This window comes from Myripristis murdjan, chromosome 1, assembly GCF_902150065.1.
Source record: "Myripristis murdjan chromosome 1, fMyrMur1.1, whole genome shotgun sequence".
In the NCBI taxonomy this organism is placed as follows: Eukaryota; Metazoa; Chordata; class Actinopteri; order Holocentriformes; family Holocentridae; genus Myripristis; species Myripristis murdjan.
Genome location: NC_043980.1, coordinates 32260434 through 32280965, shown reverse-complemented (window position 1 = coordinate 32280965; position 20532 = coordinate 32260434). Strand labels below are relative to the sequence as shown.

At 42.4% G+C, this 20532-nt stretch overlaps 1 protein-coding gene across 1 annotated transcript in view; it reads right to left on the bottom strand.

Moving 5' to 3' along the window:
- LOC115362791 (neuronal acetylcholine receptor subunit alpha-7-like) overlaps positions 1 to 19116 on the bottom strand; it is a 66103-nt gene extending 46987 nt beyond the window's left edge. Inside the window, exons 1-2 of the mRNA XM_030056856.1 lie at positions 18963 to 19116; positions 5531 to 5670 (exon numbers count right to left, since the gene is read on the bottom strand). Of these exons, the coding sequence (XP_029912716.1) occupies positions 5531 to 5670; positions 18963 to 19032 (210 nt within the window). The 5' untranslated portion in view covers positions 19033 to 19116. The remainder of the gene's footprint in view (positions 1 to 5530; positions 5671 to 18962) is intronic.
- Between the last annotated feature and the right edge of the window lie 1416 nt (positions 19117 to 20532).

Sequence of the window (20532 nt, the reverse complement as noted above, 5' to 3'; positions counted from 1 at the left end):
CTGGACGATGTTATTGTCCTCGGCCGAGGAGTGGATGAAAGCCTGGATCGGCTCGCACAGGTCTTCAGCCGTCTCCACAGCTATGGGCTGAAGCTGAAGCCGTCTAAGTGCCACTTGCTTCAAGAGGAAGTCCTTTTTCTGGGCCACATTGTGAGTGGTGATGGGATTCGCCCAAACCCAGCTCTGATCAGAGATGTACAACTCTGGGCACCCCCTAGCAATGTGCAGGAGTTGCAAGCTTTCCTCGGGCTGTGTAACTACTACCGCAAGTTTGTCCCAGCATTTGCAGAACTGGCAAGCCCCCTCCACCGCCTTCTAAAGAAGGATGCCACATTCCTGTGGACAGATGAACACCAGGATGCATTCACACAGCTAAAGGAGAAGCTAACGACGACCCCAGTGCTGGGATACCCCACTGTTGGAGGCAAGTACATCCTTGACACCGATGCTTCGAGCCACAGTATTGGAGCTGTTCTGTCACAACTGCAGTGGGGTGAAGAGCGAGTCCTCACATATGCCAGCAGCCACCTTACACCAGCTCAACAGAGGTATTGTGTCACCAGACGTGAGCTACTGGCTGTCGTTCGTTTCACCCGCCAATTCCGTCACTACCTACTGGGCAGGAAGTTCTTGTTGAGGACGGATCATGGCAGCCTGACCTGGCTTTTCCGGTTCAAGTGCCCTGAAGGTCAGTTGGCTCGCTGGTTGGAGGAGTTGAGCCAATACGACTTTGACATCGAGCATCGAGCAGGGCGGCAACACTCGAACGCTGATGCCATGTCAAGGCAAACCAAAGAACGGTCCAATGAATGTGACTGCTACCAAGCTGGGAAGAACTTGTCTGACCTGCCATGTCGAGGATGCAAATTTTGCCAAAGACTTCATGAGCAGTGGGCCAGGTTTGAGGATGATGTGGATGATGTGGTGCCGCTAGCAGTGAGGTGTATTCAAACCGGCAGTGAGACCCATGGTGATGTAACTCAGCTGATGAAAACAGGCCAGCCACCTGCACCTGTGTCAGAGACCCCAGTGGTTAACTGGCTGCAATCAGCCAGCTCAGAGGAGCTAGCCAAACTGCAGAAAGCTGATCCCGTCCTCTCCATTCTTCACCTGTGGAGAGAATCTGGGACACTTCCTACTAAAGATCAGGTAACGCTCGAAGGCCCTGCAGTGAGGAAGTTCTGGCTCTGCTGGCCCCAGGTCGTGTTGCAACAAGGAGTTCTCTACTATTCCTGGGAGAGAGTAGGAGCCCAACGCCCAGCCTTGCTGCTATTAGTCCCTGCATCCATGCAGCAAGAGGTTCTTCGAGCTTGCCATGACCCTCCACACTCGGGTCATCTAGGAGAGGCAAAAACCCTCGAGCGCCTACGCCAGAGCTACCACTGGTATGGAATGGGTGAGGATGTCCGCCTGTTCATAAAGAGATGTCGACACTGCAATGCATGTAAATCTAAAGGACCAGTGAAAAGAGCAAAGCTGCAAAGTTACCAAGCTGGGGCACCTCTGGACCGCCTCCATCTAGACATCCTCGGTCCCTTCCCAGTATCCAGCTGTGGAAACAAGTACATCCTCATCATCATTGACCAGTTCACCAGATGGGTTGAGGCCTTCCCTGTTCCGGACCAAGGGGCAGAAACAACAGCAAGGAGGCTTGTGTATGACTTCATAGCCCGGTTTGGAGCCCCCCTCGAGCTGCACACCGACCAGGGTCGCAATTTTGAGAGCTCCCTGTTTCAGAGTGTATGCAAGCTCCTGCAGATCACCAAGACGAGGACCACCCCTTACCACCCTGCTTCCAACGGGCAGGTCGAGCGGTTCAACAGAACCTTGCTGCAGATGATTCGGTGCTATGTGGACCAGAACCAGAAGAACTGGGACGAACATCTGCCACTACTCACCTCAACCTATCGCAGCTCACAGCACGCAGTCACAGGGTTCACACCTAACAGGCTGATGCTCGGAAGGGAAGTTCATCAACCTCAGGATATCCAGAGCGGGGCGGCAGCACTAAAATCTGACCGGATGGAAGTCGCAGATTTCCTCTACAACCTGGAGGAGGGACTCAAAGAGACACAAAACACAGCGAGAGAGCATCTCCGCACTGCACAAGAACGTCAGAGGAAGACGTACGATGTTCGAGCACAAGAACATTCCTACGATGTTGGAGATTTGGTCTATGTGAAAGACGACACCAAAAAGAAGGGATGGAGCCCCAAGCTTCAAGCACCTTGGCAGGGTCCCCTAATTGTTTCTGCATGCCATGGCCCTGTCCTCTACGAGATCCAGGGGAGGAAACGCAGTAAGATAATGCATCATGACCGGCTTAAGCCATACGACAGTGACATGGTCCCTGCTTGGGCCAAGCGTCTAAGGAGCCAAGTGCTGCAGAGGAGCCAAGACCCAGCTACACAGCCACCTGAAGAGGATGCTTTGTTGGCACCAGAGCTGCCACTAGAAAAAGACACTGTCAAAGATCCAGCAGAGGATGGAGCTTTCCAGATGTCATGTGATCGAGAGGAGGCACCTCAGCCCAAAGCCCCAGGATGTGGGCAGGAGAAAGGACAAGAAGTCAGAAGCATTCCAGAAAACACTGTGAAAACCTCAAGTGGGCGAGTAGTTCATAAGCCAGAGAGATACGGGAACTAACTGTTAAAGAGAGACTGCTAAGTTAATCTGTTGATTTGCTAAGGCATAATTTTGAGTTGAAAATTTATATTAAAACATCTAGTTCTGACAGGGTAGTTCTAATAAAAGGAGGTTGTTTATTGTCATTAAACTGTTACCATTTTGATTGCTAATACTGTGATGTGAGCTAACAGTAATTTTAGTTTTCCTCTTTGTAGACATGTTTATTTAGTCACCTGTACTGAAGGGACTCAGTACTCCCGGAGGGGGGTAGTGTAGGACAGGCACAGTGACTATGTTTGACCCTTCTTTGTTCCCGTGCAGAATGTATTGTGTGTTGCTAGGTGCAGCGTTTCTATTGGTCAGCAGGCATGGCGTGCACGCGCATGGGATCCGTGGCGGGGTCTCCCCACCTGATTCCTCAGTTGGAAGTTGGTTGTTGAATGGTGCCCACGGCTCACTGCATGGACGGACAGGCTCGTCGTTCTGTGCCCGAGCTAGGGACCACGACCCAACTCAGCATCACTCACCAATATTATTGTATACAGCTGCATGTTCTGTACTTACCAAACAAACTTCAGTAAAGTTCCTAAACGGATCTTCCTTGTTGTGTGAAATATCTCCACCCACGCACATCCAGACGAAGGAGTAGAACTCCCGTAAAAGGTCCAAGCACAACAATATGGAGCATCTGTGTGTCAATTTTGGGAGCATTTGAAAGCACACTTTTGGAGATAGAAGGTAATTGATTTTGGATATTTTTCAAAAGCACAGAGTGACAGATGGATTGACCACAGGCTGCAGTGCAAACTTCTCTTATACATCAGTAAAGGTGCTGCAACATTTAGCTCTCTAGGACCTTCAGGGATTGGTTTATTAGTATTTTTGGTTGCAATTTTGTTGCTAATGTGTGTTTGTGATATAACCCAGACCTCTTTTTGCAAATCATAACTGAACTTTATTTGCTAAATTTGACATGACCTGAGAGCATGTGAGGACTCTGTACAGCTGATTCTGAGGTTCTCTATTACGGCACCACAGATTGCTGCAAGAGATTTTGCGCTAGAACATATGCTACAAAGTGTGTTTTGAGTTTTGCGTTTTTTCCACAAACAGTTGATGGGTTAAATGTTCATAACCAATTTTTAAAAAGTTTGTGCTACATGTTCTTTTTGATGCTATGTGTTGCACCTGACATACAAATTGGTTGAAACTGCCATGTCTTTTTAAAGAGTTTCATGTTATCTCTTGAGCATTCCCCACCTCTGAACTATATCTGTAATGCAAAACAGACACAATTCGTATTTCTTGCCTTCTTGATCTCATGAAAGTTGTGTTTCATATTTGCTGTAGGAGTGCAGACAAGATGAATAATGGAATGGGGAACCATATATAACAGTCAGCCATAAAGCTCTTAACACCGTGAGGAGGCATACACATCTTGTGACAGGAATGACAACCTTGGCTCAGAGATGTGATGGGGTGTCGGCTTGGGTTTTTTGGATGAGTGCTCTGGCTATGTGGTCAGGCTAATGGGCACGGGGTTGCATGCGGGTTTGTGGGAAGATAGGTGCACGAGAGCGGGGGACAGAGGAGATACCAAGTGAAGTGTAGGGCAAACATGTAAGAAACAAAATGAAAGATGAGACCTGACAGAAAATGCACCAAATGGACGGTTAGTGCTGGGGTTAGACATGAAAAAGAGTTAAGTCAGACAGTGAGCACAGTGGCTGCATAATGCCTTCATGGGGGTTTTTCTGTGCATTTCTGTGCCTGTGTACTGTATGTTTGTGAGTGTAAAATGTGGGGCACAGGGATAAGAACAGATGTTTTGAATGAGGCTTCTCTCCTCAGCAAGCACTTCAAATATTGCACACAACAATGAAAGAAAGGCGGATGGGAGGGGTTTAAGAAAAGAGTATAAAGGCAGCTGTCTGGAAACATGAACACTGCAAAAAGTCAAAATCTTACCAAAATTATTTGTCTTATTTCAAGTCAAAAATGTCTTATTTCTAGTCAAAATATCTCATTACACTTAAAATTAGACATGATCACCTCAGAAGTAACTTGTTTTTAGACAATTGTCTCTTGTTTCAAGTGAAAATTTGCTTGAAACAAGTGAAAATTTGCTTGTTTCATTGGCAAAATTTGTTTCTTGTTTCTAGCTAATTTTCACTTATTTCAAGTGAATTTTCACTTTTTCCACTGGCAAATTTTGCCAATGAAACAAGCAACTTTTCACTTGTTTCAAGTGAATTTTCACTTCAAACAAGTGAAAATTGTCTAAAAACAAGTTACTTCTGAGGTTATCATGTCTTATTTTAAGTGTAATGAGATATTTTGACTAGGAATAAGACATTTTGGACTTGAAATAAGACAAATAATCTTGGTAAGATTTTGTGTTTTTGCAGTGAAAATAAGTTGTGACTGGAATTGAAAACAAAAGAAGAGAAAGGAACACAAGCAAGGAGCAGCTAAGAAGTCAAAAACTGAGAAGGAGCATCGCCACTCTGAGATTGAATTTGCTCATCCAATGAGAAGGAGACAAAAATGTTGAGGAGAAACAGAGAAGTGATTTTCAAAGAAGAATAACATTATTTGGTTGGTTGCAGCCACCGGTGGGATAAACATGGTTCTGAATTCCCACTCAGAGGAAGAAGACCTGCTTTAACCACAAACTACGTGCATGAGCATGCACTGTAGTCACAGCAAATGACTCAGAAGAAATGTCTTTAAGAAAAAAAAAAATGAGAATAGAGATAAGCACAAGCTCCAAACAGACATACATACACTCAACCTCTCTTTCTCCTCTCCTCACAAACATCCTGTAGCTCAGCACACACACACACACACACACACACACACACACACACACACACACACACACACACAAGCTCACACTCACCACGTCAATGATTTGTAGCAGAGTGAGGCCCAGTTCCACCACTATGGGTGCTGAGTCATTTTGGACCGGTCTCTCCAGCCGATTATAGTTGATCATCAGGTCACTGTACAGCTTCCTCTGGTAAACACCACCATGGCAACCTGGAGGGAGGCAGAAAAGGGCAAAGAGAGATGGGGGGAGGGGGGTCGAGGATAGAGGGAGGGAGAGAAGAGAGGAGAGAGGAGGAGAGGAGGAACAGAAGGAAGTTTAGAGAATGAGAAGGGAGGATTACAAGAAGGGATTGGCGAGTTAGAGGAAATGTAAAGGGAGGGGAAAGAGCCGCAGATGAGAGGAAGAAAATGGGAGTTGTGCCAGAAAGGGAGAAAGAGAGGAAAGAGGGAGAGAAGGGAAGGGAGAAGGCGAGGTGATGAGAGGAGGGAATCAAGGAGACAGAGAAAGAGAAAAAAATTAGTCTTCAACTCCACATTTATTTTTAAAACAAGCAATTGAAACAGTAGTTTTATAAAACAAGTTTGGGACATATAATTGAGTTAATTTCATCACCACTATGATCATGAGAACAGTAATTATCACCACCAATGTTTGCACAGAGCCGAGTCCCCAAGGAAAACCGATTAAGAAACAATGTGCTGAACCCATTAAGAGCTTAATATTAACACAGTGAGTAGTAATTACATTGATTGTGCTTTTTTTTTCATTCTCCTGTATTCATTAGGCTTCATCATGTGATTTACAAATAACAAGGAGCCATCGGTCTTTAGCATGGATAAATATGACAATCCCCCTGATGCAAAAGTAAACCTAATCAGTCATGAAGGTAACATTTCTTCTCTGTCACAATGTGTTGTCTTTGCTCTCTCTCTCTCTCTCTCTTGAGACATTTTCACTTACACAAATTATTTCACCAAATGAAGCCTGGGATGCACTAATGTCTTTTGCTCTTGCATATTTTAACATAAAACATGATAAAATATGAGTGAAAACAAATATCACAAGAATGTAGTTGCTAGCATATGATTCTGACGTATACCTGGAAATCGCAATACTGCCATCGGTGTGTTCACAATGTAGGTCATGAGATCTAGGATTTACATTTATAAATCCTCCACTTAAACTTTATTTTCTTTGCTGTATGGTCATTGTATGTGAATTTGCCTCTTTTTATTGTAAACATTTTTGACTTTTGTCAAATTAAATATAGTCTTATTCTACCGCATGAACAAAGTGACAAGAGACAACTGCTACATATAATTCCTATAGTAGTTCTATAATATTGCTGTAGTTTTGTTATAATCACTATAGTCATCACTGAAAGAAAGAAATCGAGCAGAAACATTTACATGCACATGGTTGTTGTGTTAGTCAGATTACATAAAAAACCCAATTTATGTGGGTCAGTAATCACATTTCCCCTCACACCCAACATCCCAGACTGTTACCACTACCGACCGTTAGGCTGTAGTCTGCTCCGAGCCCCCACAATGCACTGGTTCATGCAGTGCCACCTTCACTCAGCTCGGCCACTGCACTTTGAAGTGGTAAAGCTTGGATAAAGCATGCTATTTCATTTGCACTTGCAAATGAATGCTTTTTTAACCAGTAGATGAGATCAGTAAACCAGAAAAGACTCTGTGTTTGTTGTCATTTAAATAACGTGTAATCCTCAGGAGGAGAAAGTTTGCCCTCTGCAAAACTATCACATCACCTTGCAACATCTCATCTCAACCGGAACTGAAAGGTCCACCCTGCATCTCCCCGATAACCCTTGTCCAAATTAGATGTTGTCTCAACACATTCCAGCAATTACCAAGTGACAGCCGATACCTGAGTGACTGAGTAGGTGGCTAATTAGCTAATGAGCTGAAAATAAACAAAGGCAGCTTGCTGTGTGTTTGCATTTGTGTGTGTGTGTGTGTGTGTGTGTGTGTGTGTGAGGTGAGGAACCCCTAAATCCTGGCATGACAGGAAATCTGCATAATGGGGCTGAGAATGACAGCCGGCAGAAGTGGCCACAGTTCATGGACTGAAATGAGCTGAGACAAAACATGCTGAGCAAAATTGAGATTAATAGTGAAGATGTCCATTGACCATCCACTATAAAGATGATCTTATCCATAAATGGAAGGGGTGAGGATGGAAATTAAGCTAAAAAAGAAAAAAATATGTATACATACATACATACATACATATATATATATTTGTGTGTGTGTGTGTGTGTGTGTGTGTGTGTGTGTGTGTTTAGGTCTTCTCCAGCCTCTCCTGTTGTGCTCTAGGATGGTAATAGTCCTCCACGGCAGGCGTTTTCTATTTTTTCGCCGGTGAGATTCCTCAGTCAACTACAGTGAGCTCCGAGCAATTAGTTCTCATTATCTGTGAGGTTCAAGCAAAGGTCAAAACACACAAAATACTTTCTACCCCTGGAAAGGAGACAAAGGTCTTTTAAAATTTCCTTTGACAGACTGAGCTGTTAACAGGTGCAGGATTGTGGAGTATACAGTCGTTAGTTAGTTGTAATGACTTATTCAAGTGCATCCCCAGGCAGTGTGTGTCTGTGTGCTGGGGAAGGCTGGCTTTCTGAGGACTGTATGTTTATCCTTACAATGTCCCATATGTGATGCTTTTGAGTTGTTGAGTTATATAACGTCTCTCTCAGTCCCCACTCTTTCTCTTTTCATTGCTCTCTGTTGAATGTGTGCTCCTCGCTTTCATTAATATATAAAGTTTGGACTAATATATTTGTGTCAACATATATCAGGATACTGATAGAAGGCTGATGTTGAACTTTCCTTAAATATAGGATATTGGATTTTGACTGGCAAATGCCATCTATCTTCGATATTATGGATTACATGCAGTTTGTTTACATTTGGAAAAAAAATGTTTGATTTGTGGACAATCAGCTAATTTAAAAATATTGGCTATGAACACAAAATGTCCTTAAGGCAGCCTCAGTCTAAAATATCGGTACTGGTACCCGCCCTACCTTCAAAACCCATGTTATCTGAACCTTCCATACACTGACCTCCTTTGCCTAAGGGAGCATGAATCAAGATCACTTACAGAGCATACATTCAAAAAGGCCGCTGTGCACAAAATACAGTGCTTAAGTAAATATTCATCCTCAAGCAACCACCACATACATCAGCTTGATCGTACAGCAGGGTCTCAGAGAACTAAATGGCTTTAATCAATGATGCCATCAACAGGCTAAACCTGGTAACACTCCATTCACTAGGAACTGGATGGGCAACTTTACACACTCAGAAAAGGTTTGTTCAAGCCTGTTACATGCAAATGAGCTTTATTTATTTAGTGGTGCTAACTCAAATATGTGCTTGCCATAAAATTACCCTGCACTGTACATGGCACCGTCATTGTGTATGCAAATTGTTGTTCAAGTCATTGTCAGTGAAGCAGCTACAGAAATTATCTCTTTATAACATCACACAGGGACTCATGTCTTTGTAAATCAGGGGTGGGTTTGCCCCCTAATCCAGCTGTCTCTCTCTCTCTCTCTCTCTCTCTCTCTCTCTCTCTCTCTAGCTTCTTATTAAGGACTGACAAATCATTTCTGTTTGGCTACCTTCTCTGATGTGATTTAGAAGGAAAATTTCCAAACCAATATAAACTCTTTGCAAACACTGACACTCAATAAGTGTAACAGCAACATAAGGCACAGATTTGATAGAATCCAGAATGTTCCATCATGTTGGTTTATATGCAGCATTAAAATGATGCCTCAAAGTCTCTGGTCTCATTAAAAGCTCCTATAAAAAAGCTGTTCATGTTTGCACTGCTATGGATTTGATTTGTGCTGATTGCTGCAGATTGGTGTGGATAATAAGAAGCAATATTTTATCTCTTGTTCAAAATTAAATCACTCAACATGATACACATTATGGGCATCTTGGTGTGTGTGCTTGGCTGATGAACTGCCCTGTCATGCTGAAGCAGGTCACATGGTTTTAAGGAAGCCCAGATTACTGGCTTGTAATGTTGTGTTTGCCCCACAGCCAACTACTGTAGAACCTAATGTGACAAATGTAAACAGTAAAATGCTTTTTTAAAAAATTATTCATTCTTGATTTCTCTCTCTTTTCACGCTTCCTCTCCCTTGTTGCATCTTTCGGTGTGTGAGTGTGTGCTCGTGTTTGGTTGTGTCAGATTGGGTGTGTACTGTGTGCATGCTTTTAGCTGAGAAACACCTAATTGCAAATGATAATAAAACAATCTCCCCATTTGTGTTACACTCTTCTACTGTATTCAGGATTTCCACACAGGGTCCAAAATTATCTTATTGGCTCATTTGCCAATGGCTGGTAAACTGAGAAAATTTACCAGCCAAAAGTATTTGGTACCAGTTATAAAACTGCATAACTCTAATAACATGTAATGCAGATGTTTCTTGTAGTAAACAGCTTTGATTTGATTGGCTGACATCATGATAGGTATAGTGAACAATGTGGGTCACATTAGAGAATATGTAAACTTGGTCCTATGCTGTAATTCCAGATTATTTACTTACCACCTGCCTGGTGACCCCAGTTTTTTACATTTACCCGCCAAACCAAGATGGACCCACATTTGGCTGGTAAATGGTGTGAATTTTGGACCCTGTTTCCACATGCACTGTCTTTTCACTGACTGCCTTCTTTGGTCATTTCAAGGACAAATTAGTCTCGGGGATAAACATTATATTAGTGCATTGATTAGCTGTGATTCGGGGAACTGGTTTGAATCTCGTACTAGGAAAATCTGAGAGGCAAAAGAATATGAATCTCTCTTCCCTGTCATCAAGGTGCCCTCAGGCAAATTCTTGACTCATATTTACAGCAGGAGATGTAGTGGTAAACAGTGGAAGACTATGGTTGTATAGGGCAGCTTGCAGATGTGTCGCAGGATGAATATGTAGCAGGTCGCTGCTGAGAATTACCATGCTGCTCAGGTAATCTGCAGTGGATAAATGAATGTTAGACACTGAACTTTCTGTGCTGCACAACCTTGTCAGCTCAAGCAAGTCAAAACATTAACTCTAACAGTCAACACTGACAGTTTTTCAAGGCAAGTGGATGTTAAGAGTTATCATGTCTCTAAGGATTTCCTTTGACAGACTGTAGGAGAAGTGACACATCCTGTTTTTGCCAAAATATTTTATGGCACCCAGAGCCCCCAGTTGATGCAGGTAATGTCAGTGCACCTAAAAGTCGATGAAGCAGTTTGAGTCTCATCAATAATTAGTAATCGCAGCGCTCAAACTTTCATCTTTTTTCTCATCTCTAATTTTTTTCAGTTTAACAAACTCTTAAGAGGCCTCATCCTTCCCCCTTTCCAGCCTGAGATCAGCTCCATGGCCCAACCATGGCTTATTCTCTCCTCTCTATCATGTCCTAAATTCTACTCTCACACTCAACCTCACCATATTTTCCAAAGAAAAACACTGTTTCCTGTGTAGGCAATAAACTCAGTGCTCAGTGATAGTTACCCACAACCCCAATGGATATACCAATGTAGCCCAAACATAGCCAAAGGCCATCAATCAAGTATGGACAAATAGCTCCAATATATCTCTCTCACTGCACTTGTGGCCCCTCATATTTTTAATTCTGAAGCCACTGGCGACATATTAACGTAATGTCTTAAATCAACAGAGCTGAGCCGTATTCTGCTAAAATGAAACTGGTTTCTTTTATGGGGATGTCCTTTGCCGAAATGCTGCAGTAGTATACACTCAGGCAATACAGTTTATGAGCGGTGCATTCTTGAACACACTACCATCAAACGCCCTCAGAATAAGTTTTACAGACAAATGCTCCGCGATGACTGATGATCAGGTAAACTTGGAGTCAGTGATGTCCCTATTCTTCCAGTTGCAGACAATGACTCTCATGGGTGCAACAAATCATTTAGCCCACATTCCTGCAGCCTGCCAAAGATTTTTCACAAACCATCAATCCCAGTTACACATACAAACAAAATCCAATCTCACTGAGCCATGTTTGAAATTCTTAAAAGGAGATGTTTTTCCCCCAGGCTCAATGTATGTTGACTGAAAGCGCATTGTGAATAGTCAAGATACTGTATATCTCAGTGCATTTCCTATATGACAGTTGTTTTCAGTTTTCGTAGTGAGCCGAGGGCAAAATGCATCTGAAACAGTTCTACAAAAAACACCTCTATGTCTCTCTTCTGGACTCTCTGACTCTCAAGTTTATAATGGTGTGTGATGGGAGTTTGCTCTGGCATGCTGCATACTCACACCATTTAGATACACAGAGACACATACATTCAGTTTCCACTTTATTTGGTAAACATAAACAGTACTTGGTAGGACCCAGCCTTCAAATTCAGAGAAGCCAAATTCCTTGAAATGTGTGATAATGAGCTGCCCAGGACATTTTTGGTCCATGCAGACTAATGGCCCTTCAACTACCAAGGGTAACCTAGAATATTCCATGACCTGGGACCCATGATGTTCCCACTGTTCGGCTGTGGACTCGATGCGCAGATCTCCCAAATATGGTGTAATACACTTCAGTACACTTAAATAACGTTGCCTTGCACACCTTTTTTTTTTGGTGGTGCACGCACTATGTGAATATCTCTTTATATCCTACTTGTGTAAAAGCGGCCCCAGATGTTCTCTGTCGGATAGGACAAGCAGTTAAAGTAAGGGTTAGAGGTGGGCTGCTGTCTGTCGGACAGCATCAGCGGCAGATTTTACACGTAAACTTCCACCCCAAACCCAAAGGAGCATTACTAGGTTGGGATCTGGGTGCAATGCGAGCCACTATAGTAGGGCTGGGCAATGAAGTAATATTATATCAATATTGTGATATGAGACTATATCGATATCGTCTCGGATTTTGCATATGGTAATATCATGATATGACATGTGTTGTCTTTTCCTGGTATTTACAACATTGCAGTAAAGAAATTGATCATCAAATTCACATCACTAATAACTTTTTTGCAATAATTTCATGGTGTAAATATTTTGTGAAAGCACCAGTAGTCATCCTTACAATATTGTCACAATATTGATGTCAAGCTATTCAGTCTAAAAGATTGTGATACTTGATTTTGTCAAAATTGCGCAGCCCTACATTGCAGTCAGTACGTTCAGTAAAGTCATATCCATGGAAGCATCAGATAAAACTTTCTTTGTTACATGGTACAATATCATCATCATCCTCGACTGCTACAGCAGCTAAAGCGTCCGTTTCAAAGTTCAACAACTTGTGTTTTTGAGATGCTGTTCTGCAACTGCCGTACTAGGCTGTTATTTACATATCATGACCAATACATACTGTGTTACCTTGAATGAATCTTGTCATTCACCCATGACTTTCTCACTGAAGAGGCATTTTCACCCACATAACTTCAGCTGGCTGGTATGTTTTGTTTTCAACACCATTCTCTGTCAAACAGGGACAAACTCCCAGACAGCCGGTTGCTTTGGAGAAGCTAGAACACGCATTCATGCTCAAATTAACTTAGGGCCTGCACCTTCCAAAGCTAATAAATAACCGTAACTGAACCTCTCAACCCTGCATGCATGCTTTAAACTTTTATTTTATTATTCTTTATTTATACATGACTCGTGAGCTGGTTGTGTAAATGCAGAGGTGTAACAAACAAAGTGGCTGCTGAGTGTAGGTTACCTAAGGGCTACAGGTAATTTATGTTTTGGCTAAGTGTAAATGTCAACGCAACACAAAGTCAGCAACATAAACCGCCATCAGTTTGGAACCAGCCAATCCTACAGCACTTAAACATGCAGGTACATTGCTAAAAGCAGCCAGCATGACGTTACAGCAAAAATGAGCTATTTACTGATGGCAGGCTGACAACTTATGACATACACGCACATTGCCAAGCATAATCTAAAGCCATACAGGGTAGCGTGATGGCCCATTAATGTTTCATGTCCAGTATTTCAGCCTTAAAGTACAGCTGCCTCTCTGCATTTCATAAAGAAAACGTTTCACTACATTTCCGAGCAGCTGTCGAAAACTATATACAATTAATGCCCCTGAGCCAAATATTAAGCTGGGTTTTTCCCGCCTTAATGGACACCATATTGGAGCTTTCAAGGGCCAGAAGGCAACTCCTGACAGCTTGCTGCTCATGGCAACATTAACAACACACTAAGAGGGAAATATGAGGACAGTAGGGCAAAGACAGGCTGTCCTAGAAAGCAAGGCACTGAGACAGTTTTCACTTTATACTTTTTTTTTTTTTAATTTTTGGTGTGTACTGTATTTTTTCTGCGTTGTGTTGTTTACTTTCACTTTTACTTTTCACATTAATTGGCTATAATAGTGTTTAACTCAAACAATTCTCCATTCAAGATACACAAACTGTGGAAAAGTGCTGGTAAGCATTTAAATCGAAAGGAAGAAGAGGGAAGTGCAGGAAATTTACGGAAATGAGATGCCATTCAACCAAGGGAAAGTAGCATGATTACGTCCCTACCAGAGAAACAGATTAGATATTGATCAGCTTCTGGCACGCCAAACATCTAGGAGACTTGGAAAAGTTTAAAATAGAATCAAATTAAAGCAGCTGGATCACAAATCTGTACAAGATCAATACATATCCAGAATCTGGGAGGCACAGAGGAACAGTGGACCAGAATCTGATTGGGTCTGCCTTTGTTCCTCAAGTATATCAGGCAAAGCCACTGCAAGTTGATGGAAATAAAGTTCAAGGCGACCCTTCCTCAGACCAAACTGCAGGCTAAACAAAGATGTGCCAAATAAATGTGGCAAATGAGTCATCTCATGCATTTTTCTTGACTTCAAATTTGCAGGATGTTTGCTACAAGATACATCAGAGAAGCACTGAGATGCAGTGTAAACTGTTTTTGACACTTTCTTAAATGTTCAGTCAATAGCATTATGTACACAATCTCAAAACAATGTTTCTAAGGAACCATATGCACCATTCACTTCTTCCTTAAATTTTGTTCATGATGAAAAACAGGTCAGTCTAAACCTTGTTGTGACCCTTTTGCTGAGTTCCCACAGGGAATTTGGCTACATCCTACAACCCTGACTGTATGAGCTTAATATGTTGAGGGTAATTTAAAAGGCTAAACCCAGGAATAAAGAGTCTTTCATCAGTCAGTCAACTTGCCTTCAACTGACTGTGGTAGAAAAACACACAGCATCCCAACTGATAGTGCACAGCGAACAGAAACTACTAATGATCCAGACAAAAAGGACAACTGTGTGAGGCGCCCTGGATGGAGACCCATGAATCACCAAATTTCATTTTCCTTAGATTTGCTTGATAACCATGTAACTGTGTGAATTCTGTGATTCATGCCACAGCAGTGACATATCTGTCCTTGGTACTTTCTTGAATTCCACGTTGCCTGTACTGGTGACATTTCAATTTTCAGCTGGGGGTGTAGCTGATCAAGCAAAGGTACAAATTCTCAAATAGGTAGATGTAAAAAAAAAAAAAAAAAAAAAAAAGAAAGAAAAAAAAAGAAAAAACAGGCTAGTGAAAAACGGTCCACACAGTGACAAGCATATAGGCGCTAGTGACAAGTGCCTATATGCTTAGAACTCCGCCTCATTGTGAACCACTGCCACCACAGAGGCTATTCATAGAATGTATGGAGATTTTTTCAGGTTATAAGGGAGGGAAACATGGGCATGTTGGAGAAGTGATAACAAGGAGCATTGTGAAGTTGACACCTCCCTCTCCCTTCATCGCTTTCCCTCCTTTTGAGAGGATATAGTTGCTTTAGGCATTTTCCATTTTGTTGGGAGGGAGGAGTTGATAATGTTACAATATTTCACTGGTAACTATTCTCCAAAAATTCAGTGACAAACGTCTATTGTAAAATTCAAGCAGCCGAGCGTTTAATGACAAATTGAACATAAACAATGACAGATTCATTGGTCTGGATTCGGGCCACGTTTCAGGACCTGCACCCACAGAAACCTAGCAATGTGAATATCAAGTAACTAATAAGGAGCAGAGCCACCCGTTGCCTTCAGAACAGTCCTCTTGGCAATGCTGCCATACGAGTCCTGAACTGTGTGTGATACTGTGCTATACATCAAGAATGAGAGAGTCCAGTTCTTTGAGGGATAATGGAGAAAGAAATCTGATTCGCACTCTGCGCTTCAAAACCGCCCATAAAGGCTCAATAATCTGGTTGTTAGGGAGACAGTGGAAGGTGTTTGATTTCATCTTGATGTCCCTGAGACCACTCTTGAAGGACCAAAACCAGTGATTTTTCATTTTAGCTTAATATCTATAAAATGCATACACTTCTCATCTCCAATACTATTTTTCCTGGCCTTTACCCAGCCATTGGTTTCCATTCATTCTACTACAGTATGAACATCAACTTTCAGAGACTTCAGCAATGTTGTGTTTTGATGACTTAACACTGGGAGAAAGAAAATATTCCACAGGGGAAACATTTGCTTTACACAGTAAATTATCAGTTCTGTGGTTTACTTTGTTAGCAGCAGAAGGAGAACATTATAAGGTAGGTGTTTCAACCAAAAAAAATCATATTTTAACATCGAGGGGTATTGATTATATGTTATGAAATCTTTAGTAGCCCCCGCATAATTTGCCAAATGGTTTGTTTCACTGTAAAATGCAGGTAAATTGTAGTAAACAGACCAAACATTCAGAATCACTGGTATGGTGCTTTAAATTTGTTTAGCAGTGTGTATGGGGCATGATAATCTTGGAATTTTGGAATGTGTTTTCTCCATACATTCAACTTGATCCAGTTTAACAGCCTCATATTCCAGCCCTTAGATGGCCATGCCAAGCAATCATCAGCCCACAGGATTACAGATTCACTAGCTTATTTGATACCTGGCAGCATACTGTGGGTTTAAGGCATTCTTTGGCTTTCTCCAAATGGAAACCTATTCAGTATAGCAGGAAAAAAGGGTAAAAGACAGCTCATCATACCATATAACTTCTACCCATTACTCAGGGACCCAGGCTTTGCATGTTGTTCTTAAATGTAAGCGGTTTCCAAAAGGCAGCTCTGCCACAAAAGTTTGTAGTTTTACCAAGTGTCCATCTTTCCTTGTCTGTGACCCTAATTTTGCAACCACTGCTCCTCTTTGCTGATACAGTTTTTCCATAAAGTGTTTGTCCATGATTTTTGAGAATATTCTCTGTAGCACACTGAATAATTTTGCAGTTTTTGTGACTCCACAGACGTCAACTTGTTTGGAAGTTTTGGCCTCTTTTGGACTTTTGATCCTCCCCTTATCCCGTTAACTGTCAGCCTCCATCTAACAATATATCCCTTAATCCCCTAACCCATGACCCTTGATCCCTCAACCCTCATCCTTTGACCCTTACCCAATGCTTCATCCCTCATCCTTACTTCTGGACTCTCAATACATCATCTCGCTTCACCACCATACAATGAACTGTCTCAAATTTGTATCCTACTTGGCATAGTCCTTTGTTAATGAAGTGAGGATGCCTCAACTGACATACAAAACGTTAAATAAGTAGAGTGTGTTATTATGTCTGCCGGGCAGTACCCTGGAAGGGATACTGCACTTGCTCATGCGTGACTGTCTGTGTGTCTGTCCATAGCTAATCTTACATGTTACTGGGCCTAACACTTTTTGTGCACAGTTATGACTGTATGATTAAGAACCTCTTATGGTTGTGATGATTCAAAACCTTTGATAACCGAGCACCAAGGAAGGGGACATATGCCTGCAGTGTCGCCATATTTTCCCTTCTCCCGGTAGGTGAATGGCTTTTCACCTAAGACGGAGTCTGCAGCTAATCTCACGTACTGCTGCGCCAGTCAGCCTAATAAAAATCTTTTTTTGCCAAAATTGACACCACGGAGAAGGGTGGACACACCTGGTGGAGATCTGTACTCTACTGAGTGCACTCCTCTAGTTTTATGGTTGAGTCTACGTGGTTCTCAATCATCTGCCAACTCTAACTCTTTTACTCTTTTACTAACCCATCCTCACTTAATTCAGCCCTTATCAATTTTGCATAGTGAACCTTTACACTGACACATTGTTGTTTTCCAGCTGAAACAACAATGTGTCAGTGCATAGCTGACTTTTTAGGCTATTTATGATTTACTCACTTTAAAGTCCTCTATTAGCTGGTGTTTTGTGGCTACCTTCTATATGTTATCCTACAATATTGCTCAACCTGTTGTGACCTCAGTAAATAGCAGATGGCTGGTAGTGTATGTAACTGATGATTTCCAGAGGACAACAATGATACATGAAGCTTCCTTACTTTTACAGTACTACAATCTTGGTGTATTCTGCAGTGTGGGAGAGGAGGGAACCTTAGTCCATTTAACAACACTAAACAGTGCTGAGTATAGGCTATTGGTCAATGTTACCTAGTCAGCATATCTTATTTATTTTCCTTCTCAAATCCTACATTCAAAGCAAGTGGACCTCTGACATTGCTTGCTCCTATGTTGTGTGACATGCCTTATGTTAATCTCTCTCTCTCTCTCTCTCTCTCTCTCTCTCTCTCTCTCTCTCTCTCTCTCTCAGCTGTATGACTTGTAGCCCAGTAAGTTCAATGATATCATACCGCTTTAACCTCTCCCTTAGGGTCCTCTCAATGTCCCAGTCCCACTATAGTCACGCACTTGCCAATCCCTTGGCTGCAGATTACACAGACGGGATGAACACATATCGCAATAGGTCTATCTATCTGTTTCAGCGCTTGCTCCAGCGGGTCGCCTCACCGCCGGGGCGCCCTTCTTGTAGGGGGGCAGATGTTGCCGGTTTATTAAAGAGGTAAGAGAGCTGGGGGCGCATGCACACGCACCAAAGCACACATGCACACGCGCGCACACACACGCTCTATCTCTCCTGTCAAACACACAAGCTTAAAAAAGAACTAATACTAACGGTATGGTGATATAGCAATTCTATAAAATTGATGAGTATACAATACAAACAGTAAAAGGCAACAAAAACTGTAGTGGTACCCAATGATATGTCATTATGGTTGCTTTAAACAAACTATTGGGTCGCTAAACTCCCCACAGAGCCACCATGCGCCCTTACATAATTATCATAGATTCACATTATAATATTTTTCGTTGAGGAGATACTCCTTCCACCTTGACTGGGATAAGATCTGCTGAGAGCTCGTGTGCCTTTTTCTATGTGGCAGATGTTTCTCTCACTTCCAGATGTGTACTGGCGAAAACTGGACCAAGTACGGATTAGCTCTGCAGTAAGGATTTGTTTAATCTTGGCGAGTTTTAATAACACTAACATCGCAAAAAGTAAAGCTAGAAAATAAAAATACGCAAAACATTTCCAGTCATTCGCATTAACCTTCCTTCTCGCGTCCTTCTGGTTTCCCCCACGTCCATCATTGGACAGATGTGCAGACACAGAGAGGGCTCAACGCTCGATCAGTGACCCACCTTGACAGAAGAGTGTCGTCCACAGGTAAATCCCAATCAATACAGATCCAGTGCACTTTCGAGGCTCCATCTTTAACTGCGGACAGAAATCCCCGTGAAGCCCGTTGGAGATGTCAAACTTAGATGTGCGCTGCGTAAAACTATGGGCTCTGTCAGTGCCAGGACCTCTCTCTCTCTCTCTCTCTCTCTCTCTCTCTCTCTCTCTCTCTCTCTCGCTCGCTCGCTCGCTCGCTCGCTCTCTTTCTTTCAACTCTGTCTCGTTGTTGGATGTTGCTGGAGCCTGGAGGCACAGACACCCGAAGCCTGTCGTCTTGTGTTTGAACCGAGCGTCGCTGTCACCTCAAGTCACAGTGGATTGCGCTCTGTTTCTCTCTCTCTGTCTGTTGTTCACCTGTAGGCTATTTTTCTTTAAATTTCAAATATCAACTGTCCTCTACGTGTTTCACGCCGTCAGGTTGTACGATGATGCCAACCACCTGTCCGCTTTCTCTTGCGCAAAGCCATCAAACTTACTCTCTAGTCACGCCAGTCTTTGCCCATCTGACTAGATGAGGAGGGAGATGAATGGCCCACCTTTATCGCCAGTGATCACAGGCACACACGCGGAAATACCAAAGGTGACAATCCAACAGAGGGCGCTGGGTCACTATTCCCGTCGACTTACACAGGGAAAAAAAAAATCAGAATTTACTAAAGAAAAAAGTTTTATTTATTCAGAGGTCTGTCATGTCTGTCTGTCAGCTTACAATAAAAAATGTTAATTAAAAATCCCTGGATATGTTTTTTCCTAAAGTCTCTCTACCCAGCTCCTGTGCTCAGTGCCCAAGGGCGCCGTCCTCTATCAGTAATTGGGCTCTATTGACGCTATGGCGCATGCTCAGTTGTGAACTTAATTAATGGTAAAGATGTTGGGTGGGATGGATGCCTCAGGGTTTGTTGAACTTCTGAGCACTGCGTCACCTCCGTCATTTGTAAAATAAGAAACACTGATGATAAGGCACAATAATTTCTGACTCTGTCAACCACACTGCTCAGTTTTGAGGGCATGTTCTCCGCCTCAATGGAGGCAGCACTGGGGAGTCCTGGTTTAGGTTTTAGTAGTTTTGGTAGTGGTAGTTGTAGTAGTAATACTATGATTTCTTCCAGAACCTCCCTTTCCTTTCCTCGTTGATCTCAGCTACAGTTTTTTCCAAGTGCAAAATTCTCTAAAAGGAAAACTACATGGCTGGCCCATTGTTTCACCTACCCTGTAAAGAAAATGTTGGGTGTTGTGGCTTGTTACACCCCCCTCTGTTTCATTTTTTCTTTATTTTTTGTATCACAACTACTGTGTGACCAGTCTAATAAAGCAGAAATCCCATAAAAATGATCTTCACGCATGTAACCCTAATACCCCCAAATGCTCGAGGAAGCCTGGGTGCATAACAAATGAGAATTTTTTTTGAAAGTCTGCTTTTTAAACTTGTTTCAGCTGAGGTTTGCACAGTGGCATGTACATTTCAAGACTGAAAATGCAATATGCTTAGACTTTCAGCCTCTCACAGAGATTAATACATAATCCAATCTAAAA